This window comes from Onychostruthus taczanowskii, unplaced genomic scaffold (genome assembly GCF_017590055.1).
Source record: "Onychostruthus taczanowskii isolate IOZ18803 unplaced genomic scaffold, ASM1759005v1 scaffold46, whole genome shotgun sequence".
In the NCBI taxonomy this organism is placed as follows: Eukaryota; Metazoa; Chordata; class Aves; order Passeriformes; family Passeridae; genus Onychostruthus; species Onychostruthus taczanowskii.
In genome coordinates, this window is record NW_024502125.1 from 5,797,702 (window position 1) to 5,817,904 (window position 20,203).

A 20,203-nucleotide genomic window follows, 5' to 3' on the forward strand; every position below is an offset into this window, starting at 1 on the left:
GGGGCTATTCAAGAAAGAAAGGAAAGGAATGATACAAATTGTCTTTTCTGTCATTCTGTCATTCTTGCACACCTTTCATTTCTTCCTTTCTGGTGTTGGGGGGGAGAGACAGAGGGTGAAAGGAGAAGAGAAGAAAATGGAAAGGAATAAATTCCCACAAAATTCAGGTATCGCTTTTTTAATGAATTAAAAAAAAAAAAAAAAAAAAAAAAAAAAGGGCAACCCTTTGCCCATTCTCCATATAACTCTTGTTCAGCGGAGTGTAAGAACAGACTCTTCATCAAAAAAAAATTTAAAAGCTTAAACACCTCTCTTGTAACAATGTAGAAACTCTCAGAGAAATAATCTCATCCAAACAGAGTAAGTTTAAGGAAATCTCATCAAATATGGTACAGTGACACAGGACATCTGAACTGCTTGTTCTGGCCTCATCCTGGAGCTTCTCTCAAAGCCAATGGATATAGCTCTGTCTACTGCACAACTGGCAGAAACATAGGCACAGTCCTCCAAGTGCTTTACTAAAAAAATAAACCACGTTTCTGCTCTGAATACTTCTCTTCCCCTTCTGCAGGCATGTCCTGAAAGAGCCATGTAAGGTAAGTTATGAGGGCAGTTACACAGTTAATCTTGGGTCAATATGTTCTTGAAAGAAACAACACCTCTCTTGTAAATGAATGTGAAAACACTGAACTCTATCCTGCCAGGTCTCAAATTGACAATGGCAGCATTAATAATTACCTAGGCTCAGCACACGGGAATAGTCACATGAAAGTCAATCCTCATTCATAAATCTTCACTGTAGGAATGCTTAATGCTCTTTTAGATATCTTTTTTCCATGCATAAATTTAACATGCAGGGTTTTTCTATGTGATAAATCTGGCATGGAAATACATGAAAGTTCCAGTGGTCTCTCATATCCCTTACAGAGGATGTTGGTACAGGCAAAAAACACATACTTTTTTTAGGGTAAAACTGTGTGATGATGTAAGGATGTTTTGAAGTCAGCATATACTGTCTGAATGCTGAGATCAAGCTGTTTAAAATTATTTTGATTTAGTGAAACATTAGACATTTGACATCAAAATTTGAATTATGACAGCTTTTACTGCTCTGTAACTTAAGTAAATATTTTATTTGATTTCCTTTTATCCATCCATAAAGATTTATCTGTAGCTTGAAAAGGAACCTAATTATTTTAGTCTAAGGAAAAGTTCTACTGCTGCAAGTATTAAGGCATGGATATTAGGAAAACTGCATTGTCCAGGATCTCCTACAGGCATGAGATATTTCTGTGACAGAAGTGAAACAACAATTATATAGTTCTATCAAATACACCTTGTTTTTCCTCAAGGGACCTAAAATCTTCACAGACCATGCTTTCTGTCAGGCTGCAGTCTTTAATCTCTGTGGCAGACCTCTGTATCTGTGAAGAACCTTTTGAAGGCCATATTTCCTGGGATCACCAAATGTGTAAATCTTCCCAGGTCTATAGTGCTTAATTTACTAGTAGCTTCTCATGAACCAGTATCAAAAAGACAGGAATGGATGATACTTTCCAGCAATACAGGGGAATATGAATGTTACCTTGGACACAAGTCCTTGTTTCTTAATTTCCCTTTTTCTCACTAATAAGGAGAAGCTTATGGGGCACATGAAATTCAAGGGCAGCCTGGGCTGCAGCAATCATGAAATGGGGGAGTACAAGATCCTCAGGGCATTGATGCGGGCACACAGTAAACTCACTACCATGGACCTCAGGAGAGCAGACTTGGGCCTGTTCAGGAACCTACTTGGTAGAATGACATGGAATAAGGCCCTGGAGAGAAGATGGGCCCAAGAAACCTGGTTAATATTCAAGGGTCACCTCTTCCAAGTTCAGGAGTGATGCTTCACAACAAAGAGAAGTCAGAAAAATGCCAGAAGGCCTGTGTGGCAGAAATGCCAGGAGGCCTGTGTGGATGAACAAAGAACTTGTTGACAAACTCAAACAAAAGAAGGATGCCTACAGAGAGTGGAAACAAGGACTGGTAGCCTCGAAGTAATACAGAGAATGTCTGATGAGCCAGGGATCATATTAGGAAAGCCTGATAGAATTAAATCTGGCCAGGGATAAAGGACAACAAGAAAACCCTGTATTGGTAACTTGGTGAATTAAAGAAAGATTAGCGAAAATATGGTCTCTCTCTGGAAGGAAACAGGAGATGTGGTTACCTGGGACACATAGGAGGTTGAGGTACTCTCTGATTCTTTTGCCTTGGTCTTCACTTGCAAGTGTTCCAGCTACATGCACTTCCCTAGTCACAGGAGGTAAAGGCAGACTAGGAAAATTAAAATCACCCACTGTAGGAGAAGATCAGATTTGGGAACATCCAAGGAACTTGAAGGTGCACTAGATCACAGGACCTGATTGGCATTTGTGAATCCTGAAGGAATTGGTGGAGGAAGTGGCTAAGCGGCTGTCTATCAGATTTGAGAACTCATAGCAGTCCAGTGAAGTTTCCAGTGACTGGAAATGGGGAAACTTATTTAACTGTCATTTCTAAAGATTAGAAAAGAAAAAGGAAAACCCAGGGAATGACAGGCCAGTCTCATCTCTGTGCCCTGCAATCGATGGAGCAGATTCTCTTGGAAACTATGCTAAAGCATATGGAAAAGAAGAAGATAATTGCTGACAACAAGCACAGCTTCAAAAAGGGCAAATCATGCCGGACATATTTGGTGGCCTCCTACGTCGGCTGGATAAGGGAATGTCATCTATCTGGACCTGTGCAAAGCATTTGATGCTTCCATGCACACCCTTGACAATACAGTGGAGAGCCCTGGATTTGACAGGTTGAGCATGCAGTGGATAAAGAATTGCCTGGATGCTCCTGCTGAAAGAGTTGTGGCCGATGGCCAGGAGTCTGGGTGGAGAGGAGTGCCGAGTGGTGCTCCTTGGGGGTCTGCACTAGGGCCAGGATTACGTAACATCTTTGTCAGGGACACAGCCAGTGGGATCAGGTGCAACATCAGCAGGCTGGCTGATGACACCAAGCTTTGTGGTGTCACAACTGCTTGAGGGGCCACAGCGTGCTGGAGGGGCTGCCAGCATAAGACATGAAACTGCTGGAGCAGACCCAGAGAAGGGCCACAGAACTGACCAGAGAGCTGTAGCACCTCTCTTATGTGAAAAGGATGAGAGAGTTGGGTTCTTCAGTTTGCAGAAGAGAAGACTCTGGGAGGTCTTTTAGCACCTTCCAATTACTAAAGGGACTTACAAGAAAATAAAAGAAAATTTTACAAGGGTGTGTAGTGATAGGACAAGAAGCAATGGTTTTAAACTGAAAGAAAGTAGGTTTCAACCAGCTATCAGGAAGAAATTATTTACTTTGAAGGTGGTGAGACACTGGAATACATTCCCCAGAGGAATTTTGGATGCCCTGTCCCTGGAAATTCAGGGCCATGATGGGTGCGGCTTTGAACAACCTGGTCTAGTGGAAGGTGATCGATCCTGCCTATGACAAGGGGGTTGGAGCTAGGTGATTTTTAAGGTGCCTTTCCAGTCAAATCAATCTATGATTGCATGATTCTTACTGGTTTAAGCAGTCCAATCTACAGGGCAAAGATGGACAAAATTTACTTTTTTCTTATATTCCTACTGCTATTTTTTACATATGGGTACAAGTTTCTAATACGTATTATCTTGCATTAAGAATATCCTATATACATATCCCTGTACCAGTCTTTCAGCTGTGTGTATAATATAGAAAAAGCCATTAGATTATATCTTACTTTCAAATCAACATCAAAGCAGCTATAAATGAAACAACAGTTACGAGGTGTAAACAATGAATTAAAAATACATGCAAATTTATCACTGTTTTTATAAAACTCTGTTGCCCTCTAGCCTGAACATTTTAAAACATCCTATGACTGCAAATGATATTTTGCTGCTAATACTAAAACACATGTTTTAGTTCAAAGATGAAGTCAGTTTAAAATACTATGAGTCTTATTTTTCAATGATAGACATGCAAAGTTCTTCCAAGAATTATGCAGAGTTCTCCTTGATTTGTTACTACCTACCTCCACAAAAACTTGTGCAAGGAGCATGGTTTCATCAGTCAAATGCTACCCCCTATGAAATTCTTTTAGAAGTAGTGATTTTCCAGTAATGTGTTAATATTCAGTATTGTTCTACTGAAGAAGGGGCAACTAGACATACCAGTGACTTTCTAAATACTTTTCCTGCCTACATGTCTTTACCTCCATCACAGATAAAAGCACATAAAATTCTAAATAAAACAAGATACGTAACACCTCTCCTAAATGACACGGAAACAAATCCTCTTTACAGAGCACATGCTTGGTCTAAAATGTTTCCAGCCACTCTCTATCTCACCCCTAGAGACCACATGCCAAAGACAGCCTTCACTCCTTTGCTCACAAAAGTCTAGAGTTCTTTACTCAACATGGCACTTACTAGAGTGTTTCTGGGGCAATATATGTGATATGATCATTTGCCTCAGACACCATCAGAGGGAGGAAGCGAGGAGAAGATGGCAGCAAACAGCTCCCCACGCCATCATGTTTGTTGCAGGAGCAGCTGGTGTGGATTTGTGTCTGGACTGCAGAGACCCAGCTCTGCCACTGCTGCTGGTTTACTGGGGTCATGGCTTGAGTTGCACCCTTCCACAGCGCCTGTTCTGGCAGGTGTGAGAAGTCTCAGGGCCAGCATGAGTGCTACACTTCACACAAGTACCACGCATTGTCAAACCTTGGGGCCACTGAGCACAGATCATTAGTTGGCATGAGTACCCCAGATCAGACTGGCAAGAACAGCCCTACAAAACAGGCCTTGTACTCCCTTTGAACTGTTATCTGTATTGCTCCACAGTATCATGGACTCAGCTGTCATATCCATGCTCCAGAAAACGAAAGATGGTCCTCCTCAGGAGTCCTACAGAGACTAATGCATGCAAATGTTGAAGTATTCTTGCTTGCTCCAACAATCAGCGAGAATATCATTGACAATATAGATCACATCTTCTTGGAAAAATTTATAAGCCAAAAAATATCAGTTCATTAAGAGCTATGAAAATTATCACATGAAAGAAATACAATACCTGTTTGTTGTTTTCATTGGTACAATGCAGTCTTTTGAGGGACACAAAGTGTCTTATTTTCCTAGCAAGAGAAATCATCACTTGTTACTACATCACGTTGTAAAGACAGAAGTGAAGTGATACATTACTATTTTTTAAACAGAGATCTCCAAGCCCTCAGGAAAACAGATGCCAAGCGCAACACCAGCAAGACAACTGGGTGACGAGCACTCCTTCACCATGTCATAGAGGTTTTTATTGCAGGACATCTGATCCTTCTGTTGGTCCAGGAATTCTCCTGCAAATCTGGGAGCAGAATTTGGCAATGTGTCTCTTCTAAACTGCGAAGGTGGGAACACGTACAAGCACACACACAGACATGGGGGTTGCCCAGTTGCTAAAATACATGGAGGTTCATGTCAAACTTACAGATGCAGAAAGCAGAGAGAAGGCCCTAAAACCCAGAAAGCAATTATGTTCCGGACAAGTTAGTTACCCTCCTTGACCGACCACGGGTGTTATCTTCACATGCTGCTGGATACTGTCTCCTGATTTCCTTCTTGCATAGTAAACTCCTTGCCATTCCTAAAGAAACACAAAAAACAGAGACAGCATCTGAGCATACATAGCTTGCAGTCAAATATTTGTTTATTACTGCATAACTTATGTATTAAATTATTATTTTTATTTCATAGTTGTATTTTTAAAAATTGTATGAAATTAATGTACTCTTAAGTATAACAGAGAGAGAGAGAGAGTGAGCAGCAACTATTCACCCAATGGAGAGCAGCATCTTTAATATAAAGACAGTATAATTATGTTCCTTCTGGGAGAAGGTATTTTTTACAAGGAACTTTACAATTTTTACAAGGAACTTCAGGTATCACCTATTTAAAGAGGTGACAAATATTCTTTCTAGGTGCCACCATAAGGAGCAGTGGCTGCAACACTTCCAGAGGATATCCTTTGGCACCAGCAGAAATAAGCCCAAGCACCATTCAGCTTTGAAGCTGTCAGTTGTCATGCGATATATATGCTAAACTTCAGAAATCCTTGATCTAAAGACATCCTTCAACTAAACTCAAAGAGGAAATATCTTAAGGAGGGAACTATGTGGCCGGGTAGGATGAAGTTGGAAAATGGGTAGCAGATACCTTTGAGTAGGCAGTGCTGGCTGCTGGGCAGCCCATATAAATGAGGAGGAGCACAGCAGGAGTGGCCTGTAGGTATTGCTAATGAACCGAGGTGAACCTGCAAACAACTCCAGACAGTGACTCACAAAGCTCAGATCATTGCTCGACGTGACTCAAAGGTTCAAGAGCTCCCCAAAGGTCTTGAAGCAGAACGTGGGACAGGGAAGGGCAACAGGTATTTCTGCAACCCAGGGGAGACGGGATAAGAGACTGTTGTGTGTATTAGGGGAACATATTGCCAGGCCCATCACTGCAAGGACAGGAGTTCACAGTGCGCCGCAGATATTCTAACTATAGTTATTAGGAAAACAGTTGGCACCCCACTGGGTGCCAATACATTTTGGTGTTTTAGGTATGCAGTCAGAGAAGGCTCTGCTGTTTGACAGAAGTTACACATTTTGGTTGGATGATTCAGCCACCTGAGAGACTGACTGAGGGACAAACTGTTACACTCCATCTAACAAAAGCTCCACGGGCTCTAGGCAAAACAGAAACACAGAAAACATTCTGATACTGATCTTAAGCCAGCAAATCAGCAGGAGTTCAGTCAGATCCTAAAAGCAAAGCTAATGAAATCTGTAGTTACTTGTCTGTGGCATGGGCTGTTGTGCTTAGACATCTGAGAAACAGAATTCTGGTCTTATATGTGTACTCATGAAGAACACATCTGGTGTTCTTAAACCTACAGCAATAAAAACCAAATCAGAATAGAGCTCTATAGTGATTTCACATGAGTTTTTCTTATTTGCTTACCTTTCCTTTTTTAATAAATGTGTTTATGTTGTCCAAAAGATCTGCAGAGTTTTTATCACTTTTAGGTAGTTCAGTAAGCTCCTTGCCAATAAGTTCTCCCTTGCAGTACCCCATCATCCGTTCAAAGGCTGGATTAACATACTGACAAAACAAAGGTACATTAGGACAATATAAAAAAAAAAAAAAACCCGAAACTTATTTAAAGGCTAGTAAGTTATATATAAGTATCAATGTATGACAAGTTATATGCTAAAGCCACAACCACACATCTTGTACAATTCAGTGTTTCTCATATAAAAATACTATGTAATGGTGAAACATTTTATTCACATAAGAGGTTGAACAGAGAAGGCAGTATGTAATCTATCAGAAGGCACAGAAAGAGAACTAATGCAGGTTTTACCAGAAACAACATTACTGAAAACTATAATCTCAATGAAGTTACAGAAGGAAAAGTCTTAAAAATTCAGGAGGCATCTATGTGCAGCAATCAGATATTAAGCAGTTCATTGCATAAGACTTTCTAATGGGCAACAAAACTAAAATATTGATAGAGAACAGAAACTACTGAGCCAAGATCTCTTTGGGGTCCCTCTTTTCAAATTCTATAAAATAGTTAACATTTTCCCCCCTACCTGAATGACATGATCTTCACTGGTTATTTCTACAGCTTCCTGACAATGGTCTAATGCTGTAAACACTGCATTACAAGCCCTGAAAATAGCAAATTATTAGCACATTACTTTTATTGTTAGAACATTTTTTTCACTATAAATATGTGATTAAATTGCACTTATTGATAGATGAACCACAAAGTAGCAGTTGTTTTGACTAGACCATGTCACTATCTTTATTATGACTTTTTTAGAACATCTAGCCTCATACGTCCCTGTTGTTAATGTGCTTTTATTGCAGATTACATTGTAAAAGTGCTCAGAGGTGCTGCAGCATCTTAGGTGTGTGCTTATATCTACACACATGCTCTGAACAGCAGGAATGAACAATTAGCAGTAAAAAAGACACATTACTATTACATCAGAAAGTTTTGTGATTATTAAAGACTGGAAGCGCAAAAATCGTGACAGCACATATAGACCAAGTTTTCAGTACAGCAAATAGGTTGGCACTATCAAAGAAACTGAAATACAACACAGTTAACGGAAACAATTTGAGCCACCTCAAAGTTCTAATTAAAAAAAATACCAATTTTTCTTCTTCCAAGTAATAATGCAGTGACTTGATTTCCATACATCCTCATCTTTCAGGACCCAGAGGATCTTTGTTACGCATTTTTTTCAGGGCTATCCGTGAACTAATGCAGGAAAACAAAAGCCTTATCTTCTTGGTACAGAATTAGAGTTGCTTAAATTATGATTTTCACAGGATGGCATTAACATTAATAAAGGCTTCTAATACTAGGAGAAAATGTATATCTCAGAATCATAGGATGATTTGGGTTGGAAAGGACATGAGTATCATGTAGTTCCAAGACCATGGCCCAAAGAGTGAGTACTGGAAGAAACAAGTCAGTCATACTTGCATTGATAGAAGTCAGTGCCTCATCTTTGATTTGGTCTGAAGACAAACTAATTGCCTTCTATATGACTCTCATTGCAGGGACCTAAAATGCACCATACATAAATATTCCTGTACACAGTTATTACCTAAAAGAAACCTCTTGCTTCCAGGCTGCATAGTAGGGTTTGAATTAGTACCACTAACTAGAGAATTAAGAAATACAGGATATTACTACTTCTGCTTATTGTGGAAATAACTCAAAATAAAATAGGATACACAAAGAGACATACGCAGAAACACAGACATGCAGCAACGTAGATGAAGATTTGTAGGAAAAACGTAATTTGTACAGAAGATGACAGAAGTGTTTCTGCTCATAAATAAAAGGAGCTTGGAGTAATTTTATATGTGATTTTCTAGCAATTCAAGCTGGCTCCCAAGTGTGATTTTGTGCTGTGTGAAGGAACTAATTTGTCTCAGTGATAGATGCCTGTCTGGTACATCAGCTGCTAACAAACGTAATTACGCACACTTTCTGTAAGAAAACACACAGATATGTCTGCACTATTCAACCCTTAGTATTTTCATTTGATCTGGCAAGCAAGCCAGCAAAATTGCAAGTTTAAATGGCCCATATCCCCTTTAATTAGCACACAGATGTCCAACCAAGTTTCAAACCAGAACCAGCTATGTGGAAAAGCGGAGTCCGTGCTGGGAATGGAAAGCCACTTCTGACCACTGACATGACCTCATCTGCTGCTCCCTGGGGCTGGTGCTACTTTTTCATCACATTTCTCTTGTGTCTGAACACATGACATATGCTGAGTTTAATTCTATCAACCAACTTTCTGCTTTTTCTTCCCTTGAACTTTTACAAAGCTGTATAGAAGCCATGCGGATCATCAACTAGCAGCACAGATGTGCAGTACAGCACTCTTTTCCCCACTTAATTAAACCACACAAATGAAAAAAAAAATTATACCTGAATACCATAACCAGTATCAGCTCTGATTAGTTTTCAATGGGATCTGCCTAATAAGACAGAGGTAAGAGGAAGACATTCCTGCTGAGTTTTAGAAAACAACTATCAAAATTGTGATAACCAAAATCCAATTCTTTTCCCCTGGAATTCTACTATCATTGCAGTTTGCATGCATGAATATGCAATCACTCAAAATGGAAAGTCATTTTGGTATCAGTTTGCAAAGAAATCTTAGAAAAAATCAACTTCTGAAACAGAGACACTGAAACCTGTAGAAAAATGATAGTATTTTCTGTAGATAGAACTGGAATTAATTTATGCTACAGAAAGAACAGCCCCTTCTCTGCATTTCTTTCTATAGTTTCATACGGTTGCACTGCAAAAATATCTACATGCATGCAAAAGCACCTATATTAAATACAAAATTAGTCACATTAAAGAAAAAGTGCATGTGGGAATGAACACCATTTAAATTCTCACTAACGTATAAAACCATGCTCCTGGCCTGCCAAGTCTTGGCCAAGCAAGAAAATAAAAACTCAGACCTGAATCAAGACTGCATTCAGTTCAAGCCTCCGAATATGAAAGCTCAGACCACAAGACCAAGAATGACTTTATAAAGTTTTGCCACCACATAAATTTGCACCCCACATCTACAGTGACCAAGATTTCTCAGGGTACCAGTTACTAAGGCACTGAGTTTGTCCTTTACAAAAACACAGAAGGAGAAAATATAAAAAATGTAGTGTACTAGTTAACATACAGATGCAAGGCACACATATGCTTAGCTGGGAAGAAGCAGAAAGTAACATGGTACAATTATTTAGACCAAGAGGTTGATGTTTGCAGTTTCTCACACCTCTACATACCGCAATTTGAACTGAGATCGCACTTCCCCGTGTTCTATTTGAACCAGTTCATTGTAACAAGCAGTTACGCTGCTGTTCTCCATGAATTGCTGGAAGACAAATCAAGAGTGCATGAAATAGGCTGCAATAGTTTTAAACTGTTATTTCTGTTTCTGCCTCTAAAACTTCAACTTTTTAAAGATAGCTGGCATGAGGCCAGAAAAGGCCCACAAGGGTGGTAAAGCACCTCTGCTGTGAGACAGGCCAAGAGAGCTGGGACTTTTCAGCCTGGAAAGGAGAATGCTGTGGAGAACATATCAAGGGATATAAATATCTGAAGGGAGACTGTAAGAGCCAGCTTCTTTCCAGTGGTGCCCAGTGACAGGACCAGAGGCAATTGGCACAAACAAAAGCAAAGGAGTTTCAGGAAGCCTGAACATCAGGCAACAATTTTTTTTACTATTAGGGTGACCTGGGCACAGGTTCCCCAGAGAGGCTGCAGAATCTCCATCACTGGAGATGGTGAAAATCTGCGTGGCATGGTCCGAAACTTGCCTTACTTGTCCAGGAAGGTTGGGCAAGATGACCTCTAGAGGTCCCTTCCAACATCAACTATACTTTCTTTTCTGGTAGAAATAAGTTTTTGTTGTACCTTTTGTGTTGTGAATAATAATCTTTTCCTCAGGAATGAGTTTCTAGTTTTTAAGACAACACAAATATCTAAATAAAAAGCAAGTATAAAAATATGCTAAATCCTTTACTGGATTTTCCCGTTTGGTTTTAGCACCCACCAGAACACAGTCTCTCTAAAAAACCCCCAAACACAGTCTCACACAAAACCAGTATTGCCTTGATGTTTCTTTTTGAACATCTAGCCTTAATTCAGAATGGAAATTGAAAACCTCAGAGACATAAAACATACATGCTAAAAGAAAAAAGAAAAATTTGGCATTTGTTTTCAAGCAAATATTGCAGCTAAAGTTCCAAAAGGGAAGTAACTTTGCTTCACAAGTAATCTCACTGAGCTGTCACTGTGAATTCAGAAGTGCACAGAAGTATATGAAGTAAGAAGCATCTGACCACAGTGAAAAAAATTTTACTCCAGACAGGAGAGAACGTTATCTATCTGTTAGGTCTAAAAGGTCTTGTGCTTGGTCCTGCTGAAATCAAAAATTTTTTGTTGCTACAAAAGAAGTAGATTCTCTGACTTCAGTTAAAGTTTATTGATCAGTCACATGCACTGACTTTAGTTATCATAGGAAATGCCCTGTGTTGTCACTAGTTCTCACAGCACAGCTGCATGCACAATCCAGAGGAGCATGCAAACCTCCAAAGAATAGCTTTCAAGAAATCTGTGCTTCTGTCCTGTATGAAAAACTGTGTTTTGGAGACCAGTGGCTTAATTCCAAGTCGTGAGCAAAATATAAAAAAAGTAACATAAAAAACAACTGTTGGCATGGGTCTGTTCCACTCCTTAATGTTGACATCTTAAAATATTTCTGTAACTTTCACCTCACAAGCCACAGAATGCATGGGAAAACAAAAGGTACAATAAAATGTTGGCAGAAGCAAAGCAAACAATGTTGTGTTTTTGTATATCAAACTGCCTGCTAACAGACTTCTCTTCAGCAGTGTAGACTGAGATTTTCAGGTTTTGGGTGCTCTTTTAAATATTCAAATACATTTGAGCTAAGTTTAAAACAAGAACAACTCTCAATAATATAAAATTTTATCTATGATGGCAACCTATTTTATGAAATAGACTTACTAGAATATACTAAGGCTCTTTATAAACTGAATTTTATAGTAGTGTATTTTACTAAAAAATTGAAGCACTGCTGTTCACTGACAAAACTCTTGGCAAAAATCTTTTGCTAAGAATCAAGAACTGCAGCTTATCAAAGTGCTAACCATGCTCAAAACTGTTGTATAGTCTTCTGCAGATGTACAGAATGACTTTATCTAAGTTCATAGTGCTGATGCTGGTCATTCTCTGGCTGACTCAAAACTGAGAAATCAACCGGGACATGAAAATAGCAGGAAACATTTATTTTTCTAATCTGTGCTTCTAATGTGACACAAAAATAAGAAGATTTCTGAACTCACAGATATTAGAGGGCAGACAAAACACTTTCTTTTTAAAAAGTTTCATATTCATGCAGTATATTTTGATTTAAGTAACACATACTCTTAAATTATTTCTTACTTCATTACAATGGGATATCACTACTGTTCGGTGCAGAACTTAGTATAAGCCACAAGAGTTACAAGCTAGCAGCAATGCATCCTTCTTTTTGCTTAGCAATAAGAATTCATTTTAATATTAAAGACTTCTTTTACTCTAATCTAGTAAGTTTTAATAGTATCTGGTCAATGAGAATCAACATTTTTTAAGAAAAGAAGTTCAAAATACAAGACAAGGTTGTAATTTAGTAACTGCAAACTGATCAAGATGTCCTGTTTGCTGATTTAAATCATAGCTAAAAATCAGTCAGGAAGCTAAATTGCTTATTCAAATTAGCCCACCCTAAGTAGGCCACCACTATTAGATTTATGAGGCTCAAAGGAAAAAAAATCAGCATAATTAATGTACTGGATTAGTAACAGCATTAATGCACAAACACAAGAGCTGTTAATGATATAGAGGGAAAATCAGACGTAATAAAATAGACTTTCTTAAGAAGAAGGAAGAAAAACTAGAAATAAGTCAGCATAAAGAAAAAATTATGATTTAAACAGGCTGCAATTTTCCAAAAATAAATTTCCTTTTTGCTGCTGAGGAAGAGACTCCCTGCAAATATCACCTATCTGAAGAGGGGTATTTTTAAATCTTTGTGTGGTAATGGATTTTGTCCCCACTGATCCCCATCCAAGCAAAAAATAATTCCTATGTCCACCACACAGCAAAAAAGAAACTTTGACATCAGATGTATTTTAAAGTCTTGAAAATAATTTCAATAGGGAATTATTACATTATTCAAGCTCTCTGATAAATGTGGGACAGCAAGAGAGAGTAGTTAGCGCAGCTGTCAGGTGCAAAAAGATTTTCCTTTCCAAGGCAGAGAGAACCACTGAGCCGTGTCTCACAGCCACGGAGTCTCCTCTGACTTTACTCAGTACTACACCTACGGTTTTAATCTAGCTTACAAAACACATTGCCCTGCATTGTGTTCAAATGAAACAGTAGACCTGAGAAGTAATAAACTCCTCTTTGAAAAACATTTAAGCCAGAGAGAGAAAGACAGAGAGAGAGAGAGAGAGAGAGGGAGAGAGAGAGAAACTACATTAATAAAGCCCTGGCATTCTTGGGCTGACCTTTCTCTTAGACTCACATTTCCCATTTTCAGAGCATCTAAGTGCTTTCAGAAATGCTTTGGCCCCACAATGCTCTTACAGTACAGGCAGGATCTTATACCTCTATTTTTGGGAGATAATCTGAAAATGGTCATTCTGTTCATGTTCTGTTGTGTAAACAAACTTGGGCTGAGTGTGAGTTTGCTCAGACACTGGACTCAGTATGAGCATAGGAGAATGAGATTTTTGCCTGGGTTAATTCCATTTTTTCCCTGATTTTCCTTACTACAGTTAATTTTCCTAAATATGTATATTTTTAAGAAAATATATAAAGTTAATTCTAAATAATTCACCAGATGTGCTTCTTTTGCTTAAGTACACATCTTTCCTTATGAATTGCTGAATTAAAAAATGCATCTGGTTTATTTTAGAGTAACATAACATAAATGTCCATCCAAAGCCACTCACACAAAGGTTGGGAGAGGATAAGCAACCTAGATTTTCAGAGCTGAGAACCCCTGCCTTTCTGCTGTCTCCTACAAAGCCCTTTGAGGAGCACTATGAACAGTTATCTTCCCTTCTGATTCTGGTACAGGAGTGTCTCTAAAGCCGTACTGAGAAGAATTGTTGCAAACCAACATAACAGACATTATGGGGGAAAAAAAATATCTTCAAGAGCTGGACCAGGTTTGTAGTCCCTTTAGAAGAGAAATCCCAGCAGCCTGAGACACATGGAGGGGTCTGGGTGACAAGTCAGCATGCTGCTAAATGTTAATCAGAGTCTCCCACCCCTGTTTGTTAGTGCAGTCATAAAATCCACCCACTACCCAACCAGATCACAAGAAGGTAATCTCAGTACAGCTGCTATTCTGAAAGCACTACCTAGATCACAGAGCTTTTTGTTTCATATGCTTCTGGAATACTCCTGAAAAGAAAACTAAATCAACTGCCACTGGTTTCTTATCAATAAACTTCTGACAGAAGAGGATGTGTAATTTTCAATTTGAGGAAGAAGTGTCTGTAATTTATGAACCTACTACGTTTTCTATATTACATAGTCAATTTATACATACCCTATCAAAGCCTGCATCAAGAAGGGGAAGAATAGAAGTCTCTTCTTGGTCAGCAGATCTACAAAACAAAATCACACAAGCACAGAATTATTCAGGTTGGAAAAGACTGTTAGATCGTTGAGTCCAACTTTTAACCCAGCAGTGCTAAGCACTGAACCACTTCCCAAGGTCATACCCACACATCTTTTAAATACCTGCAGGGATGGTGATTCCACTGTCCTGGGCAGCCTGTTCCAATGCTTGCTTTCAGGGAAGAAAATTTTCCTAATGCCCAATCTAAACCTCTCTTAGCACAACCTGAGGCCATTTCCTATTGTCAGATCCCTTGATGCTTGGGAGGAAAAATGGACCCCACCTTGTATGGAGGGTATACCCTCCTTTCAGATGCTTGTAGAGAGAAACAAAGTCTCCCTGAGGCTCCTTTTCTCCAGGCTAAACATGTCCACCTCCCTCAGTCACAGGACTTGTGCTCCAGACCCTTCACCACCTCCACTGCCCTTCTCTGGACTCACTCCAACACCTCAATGTACTTCTTGTTGTGAGGGGCCCAGAGCTGGACACAGGATTCCAGGTGTGGCCTCACCAGTGCCCAGTACCGGGGACAATCCCTGCCCTGGCCCTGCTGCCACACCATTGCTGGTCCAGGCCAGGATGCCATTGGCCTTCTTGGCCACCTGGGCACTCCCTGGCTCATGTTCAGCCGCTGTCAGCAGCACCCCCAGCTCCTTTCCAGCCACTCTGCCCCAGCCTGTGGCACTGCCTGGGGTTGCTGTGACCCAAGGGCAGGAGCCAGCACTGGGCTTTGTTGAACCTCACACCATTGGCCTCAGCCATGATCCAGCCTGCCCAGATCCCTCTGCAGAGCCTCCCTGCCCTCCAGCAGATCAGCACTCCCACCCAGCTTGGTGTCACCTGCAGACTGACTGCACTCAATCCCTTGTCCAGGTCACTGATACATATATTAAGCAGGGCTAGTATCTTATTTACTATAAGGTGACACAACACTTGAGAATTAGATGGCATGAATCTAACATAGTTCTCAAAATATAATGAACTCAGTGAGAACAGTTTTCCCTAAATACATACAAAAAAATCATTCTGTTACAGAAGTTGGTGCTACATCTTCTATTGTAGGTATTTGCAGCTTCTATACAGCTTGATAGTTTCTCCTACAGCAAACCTGTCAGATTCTCCAGAGAAGTCTTGTATCTCTTTACATACACAGAAGGGGATTGCAAAAAAAGTATGAAGAATATAAAAAAGATATTCTGTGATATTCTATGATGAATAATCTAAAAAAATATTATTTAGATAAAAGTGAAGCTAAGTTGTAAAACCTTGTTCAGCAGAAAATTTAATTGATTTTCAAATCTTGGTAGTAATAGTTCTCCTGTCACTCTATTTCCTAATATTCTAATTGATTTAAGAAATGAATAAAAATGGTAATGGATTCAGTAGTGTGTAGGAGTTCTAACAAGGGTATTTGAAGATATTTGATCAATATATATTTAAGTCAGTATGAATGCTTCCTAAAAGTATGGGTTATGAATTAATAAATAAGGGTTTAAGGACAACATTCTTGTGAATTTATCATCAACTGGATTGAAGTTTGCCCCATCACACAGTTCCATAAACAATTTGGTTTTTATTTGTTATTTATCTAGTTATTTTCTTTAGAAAGTAATACACACCTTTCTAGTTTGGATTTGTATTTTCCTTTCCTCTTAGAAAAAACACATATCTGTCTGGCTTTCTTACTATATAACCCATAATGAAGGTGACAGGGATAATACTAGTTGGCATTAAAGGAAAGATGTTGAACACTCAAATAAAACATCAAACATCACTAGCCCATTTCAGGTAAAAAATGCTACATTTACTCTGTAAGATTTGCTAGTAAGATACTTTCTGTTATTAAATAACTGTTATAGATTAGGTAACTGTTCCTGTAAAGTAAAATGAAAATCTTTCACAAACCAGTAATACTTACGTGCGTGGAACCACAGCAAGTATTACAGTATGCTCTGATAGCTCTGTGGCACGAATAGACCTGAGGAAACAAAAATTTCTCAGTTACACTGAATCCTTTTTCAATATTGCTCTGAGTACCTTCACTGAAAATATAAATGAAAGTCAGGACTGAAAGACACCACTGAGGCTAGACAACACAATAGTGCACTGCCAAACCTAACTATCCCCATTTAGACAAACTGTTTTCATTTTGGCACCAGATTTCTCATTTTGCTCTATCCAGGTAAGAAGGCAAAAGCTCCAAAACTTCAGTGTACAAACATCACTGTTCAGACCCACTCTTATGACCTAGCAAAGGTTTCTCCCGTGTACTCAGCTTATCTGGGGCAGACTGCCCCGAATGCGTGAGTTGAGAAAGGTCAGTACATGCAAAGCATCTTCAACGCCCTTGACTAATTTAAACAAGGATCTTTACCCCCTCTCAGATTTATCACTGTCCTTCTAGACACTGCAAAATTTTGTTTAGAGGGTGGGAAGTGCTTTCAAGGCATGAAAGTAAGAAAAGTGGGCATAGCAAATCACAAAAGACTACAATTCATTAAATACTGAATAAACAAAATTTTACCATGTTGCATATTATTGAGAAACCAAAAAAGATATGACCAGCTATCAGAAGAACACTCAGTTTGTGTTTTGCTGGCTAAAGATAAGATTTTTTTCACTCATATTATACTGTTCTGAATAAACAATCTTCATGTTTATCTGTAGGTCTTTTAGAAGAACTTAGACCAGCACAAATATTTGAGCATTAAAATGCCCCTTGTCATAAACATGGCAAATTTCAGCTCATGGCAGACTAGAAGCACAGTATGGTGCAAATGGTATGCTTCAGCTGAAACAGTGTATTTTAGCAAAGGATCCCAATACTAAGCACTTGTAATCTTAAAGCAGCTTAGGCACAACCATGTAGACTAGAAGAGTGATGCAAACTTTTGTGAAGAACTGGCAGTGCCTGACCTTGTGGACAAACAAACACATTCCTCTGAAGTCTGCAGCTTCAGATTTTGCTGCAGCAGTAAGCCAGGAAAGAAGCAGCACCCACAGCAGGGAATAGTTTCACAATAGCTTTGGCTTATGCTCTGATAGAAACCCCATGACCTAGAGATAATTCTGCTACTCAGCTTTGGCATAATGTAGTTTTCATGTTGTTATCCTCTTAGAGATGCACACAAATTTCCTCAGTCTCCAAACTTCCATTCTAATACAGTTTGCGGTGTTCATTTTTTGTCTGTTGGTTTTTTTTCCCCCCACCCACCCCCTTCAGTGTAAAATTAGGAGGTTTGGTTTCATACAATGTATTCCAAAGCTTAAGATAAGCATAAGGTTCTTTAGGTTACCTGCAGATATCTTCTGCATCAAAATACTTGGAGTTCCTGTGATCTATAACAATTATTTCCTGGTGCTTATCCAGGAAACATTCAAGTGCTGATTCCAGAGTCCAGGCAACATTGCACCTGTATCCTGCTCTGTCACAAGCCCACCAGAAACCATTGCTTTGGTTGTCTTCTTTTGCAAAGATTAGCAAAACCTGCAGGGGATGGAAAACAGCAGCACCACATTAAATACGTAAAATAGTCTTTTGCATGGAGCAAGCCTTAACAAATACTTCTGCTCTTTGGAAGATTTAAAGTCTGTTTTCATAGTGGGAAGCTTGAACCACAGGCTGTAAAACAACCAATGCAGCAGTAGTCTTTCTTAATAGATACCACAGTTATTAATAGATAATAGTTAAATAGTTAACTATATAAATAGTTAATAGTTTTAAACAAGGACTGTTTAAAAGTTTATGACAAAAAGAGCTTTCCACATGATGATTTTTTTCTAGCTGCTGTTCCAATTCAATCAGCAACCAGACAGTGTCCAAACATCATTTCCACTCTTGTCAGGCCATCCCAGCTACACACACTTTTGATTGTAAGGAACTGTCTGAAATGCAGCTGCCTTAATTACCACTTATCATCCCTGAAGACATGGGCAAAAAATTAACACATTTTATCTGTTCTTTTCTTCTTTAATCACAAAAAAATGGCGTTAACCAATATTATTTCAAAGCTGAAAAGAACAGGCAAGCAGGTATGTACAGGAGGAAAATTATTCAAATGTGAGAAATTTTTACCCAATAAATTGTACCAAGCTGTCCCTAAGTGTATAAAGTAGTTTAGACAATTTCAACTGAACACTTAAGGAACTGCTCACACAAGATCAGGTAGGAAGTGTACGGAGATGCCACTCTGAAGATCAAGGAGATGCTGTAGGAAGCCTGTTTGCAAGCTGACACACAGCTGTAAACAACTGTATTTCTGTGCTTCTCATGTAAAAGAAAGTGGTTTTCAGAGAGAATAAATTTTTCATCCTTGTCCCATAACACACAATTTATCCGCGTCCAATTTATTAATCCAAGTCATGGAGACATTCCCCATCAGAGTTGCACATATTTACCATAGCAACTGGTAACTAACCATGATACCCTATGTGTCAGACAAAGAAAAGAGCTAATTTAGTGCAAATATGCTGTGAAAAAGAAGGCCTCAAAAAGTCAAAAGTCTATTCACAGATATTAAAATTGCACAAAAAGTCAGCAGCCAGAGATTAGTCATGTATAAAGCAAAATCCTCTTCATTTCACAAATAAAAGTCATCCCCTGACTTTACTGAAACAACGTGTTCAAGAAAAATATACAAAATTTTGCTCCAAATGCCTGTAGGAAAGGCCAATGACCTTTATCCTCCTTGCTTTATGCAGCTGTGGTGTCAGCACATGAATTTCAGCACCATCAGTCTAGAAGCTAGAAAAGGTAACAATAGCTTTCTTCTTATCTTTAGCGGCCTGGGTTGTTGAATTCTAAACAATAAAAAAATCAATCATTGTTACTGTGACAGTCAGAGTTCCATTAAACAATGGAAGAAAATTATATGCTCACAATTTCTGCAAATATTAAGAAGACAAAAGTTTCAATGTATTGGAAGGTTTTTGATTACAGTTATCAATAAGCAGATTTGGCTTACTGACACTTAACATCCAAGGTAACTGTTGTCACCCTTTTAATCCCTAGGGGTTTTTTCCAGCCATCAAATAGCTGGAAAAGAATGATGTGGCCAAGCTGCAGATTTTCTAATTCCTGAGTGAAGTCACTACTCTGGTACAATATTCTGTTTGGTTCCAACTGCCATTAGTTTTATTTTGTTCCTAGTTTGAAGTGTTATGAGGAAAGAAAATTTGAGGGGGGTAGGGGTGGCACGTTTTTTGATATCTTTCTTCTCTCAGCACTCCCAGTTTGGAAATAAAGGATGGCAAAATGCAAAATTTATCAGCTTTAAAATAATGGAGCTTCATTAAACCATCCAATCTCTCCCTGGCAGCTGATTATCAATGCACAAATCCTTCTGAGAATATTAATTTTAAAAGTTGTTTTAAAGTATTACTACT

At 38.9% G+C, this 20,203-nt stretch overlaps 1 protein-coding gene across 9 annotated transcripts in view; it reads right to left on the reverse strand.

Annotated features, from left to right (window-relative positions):
* The window catches only part of PDE8B (phosphodiesterase 8B), a 69,586-nt gene that overhangs the window by 17,763 nt on the left and 31,620 nt on the right, over positions 1-20,203 (reverse strand). For 4 of the 9 annotated variants that reach the window (XM_041414646.1, XM_041414644.1, XM_041414649.1 and 1 more), the window contains 8 exons: positions 18,115-18,305; positions 16,737-16,796; positions 14,747-14,804; positions 10,401-10,489; positions 7,667-7,745; positions 7,032-7,172; positions 5,582-5,670; positions 5,107-5,167 (listed from right to left, as the gene is read on the reverse strand). In XM_041414646.1, coding sequence (XP_041270580.1) covers positions 5,107-5,167; positions 5,582-5,670; positions 7,032-7,172; positions 7,667-7,745; positions 10,401-10,489; positions 14,747-14,804; positions 16,737-16,796; positions 18,115-18,305 — 768 coding nt within the window. The remainder of the gene's footprint in view (positions 1-5,106; positions 5,168-5,581; positions 5,671-7,031; positions 7,173-7,666; positions 7,746-10,400; positions 10,490-14,746; positions 14,805-16,736; positions 16,797-18,114; positions 18,306-20,203) is intronic. The other 5 variants (XM_041414651.1, XM_041414650.1, XM_041414645.1 and 2 more) reach the window with 4 other exon arrangements.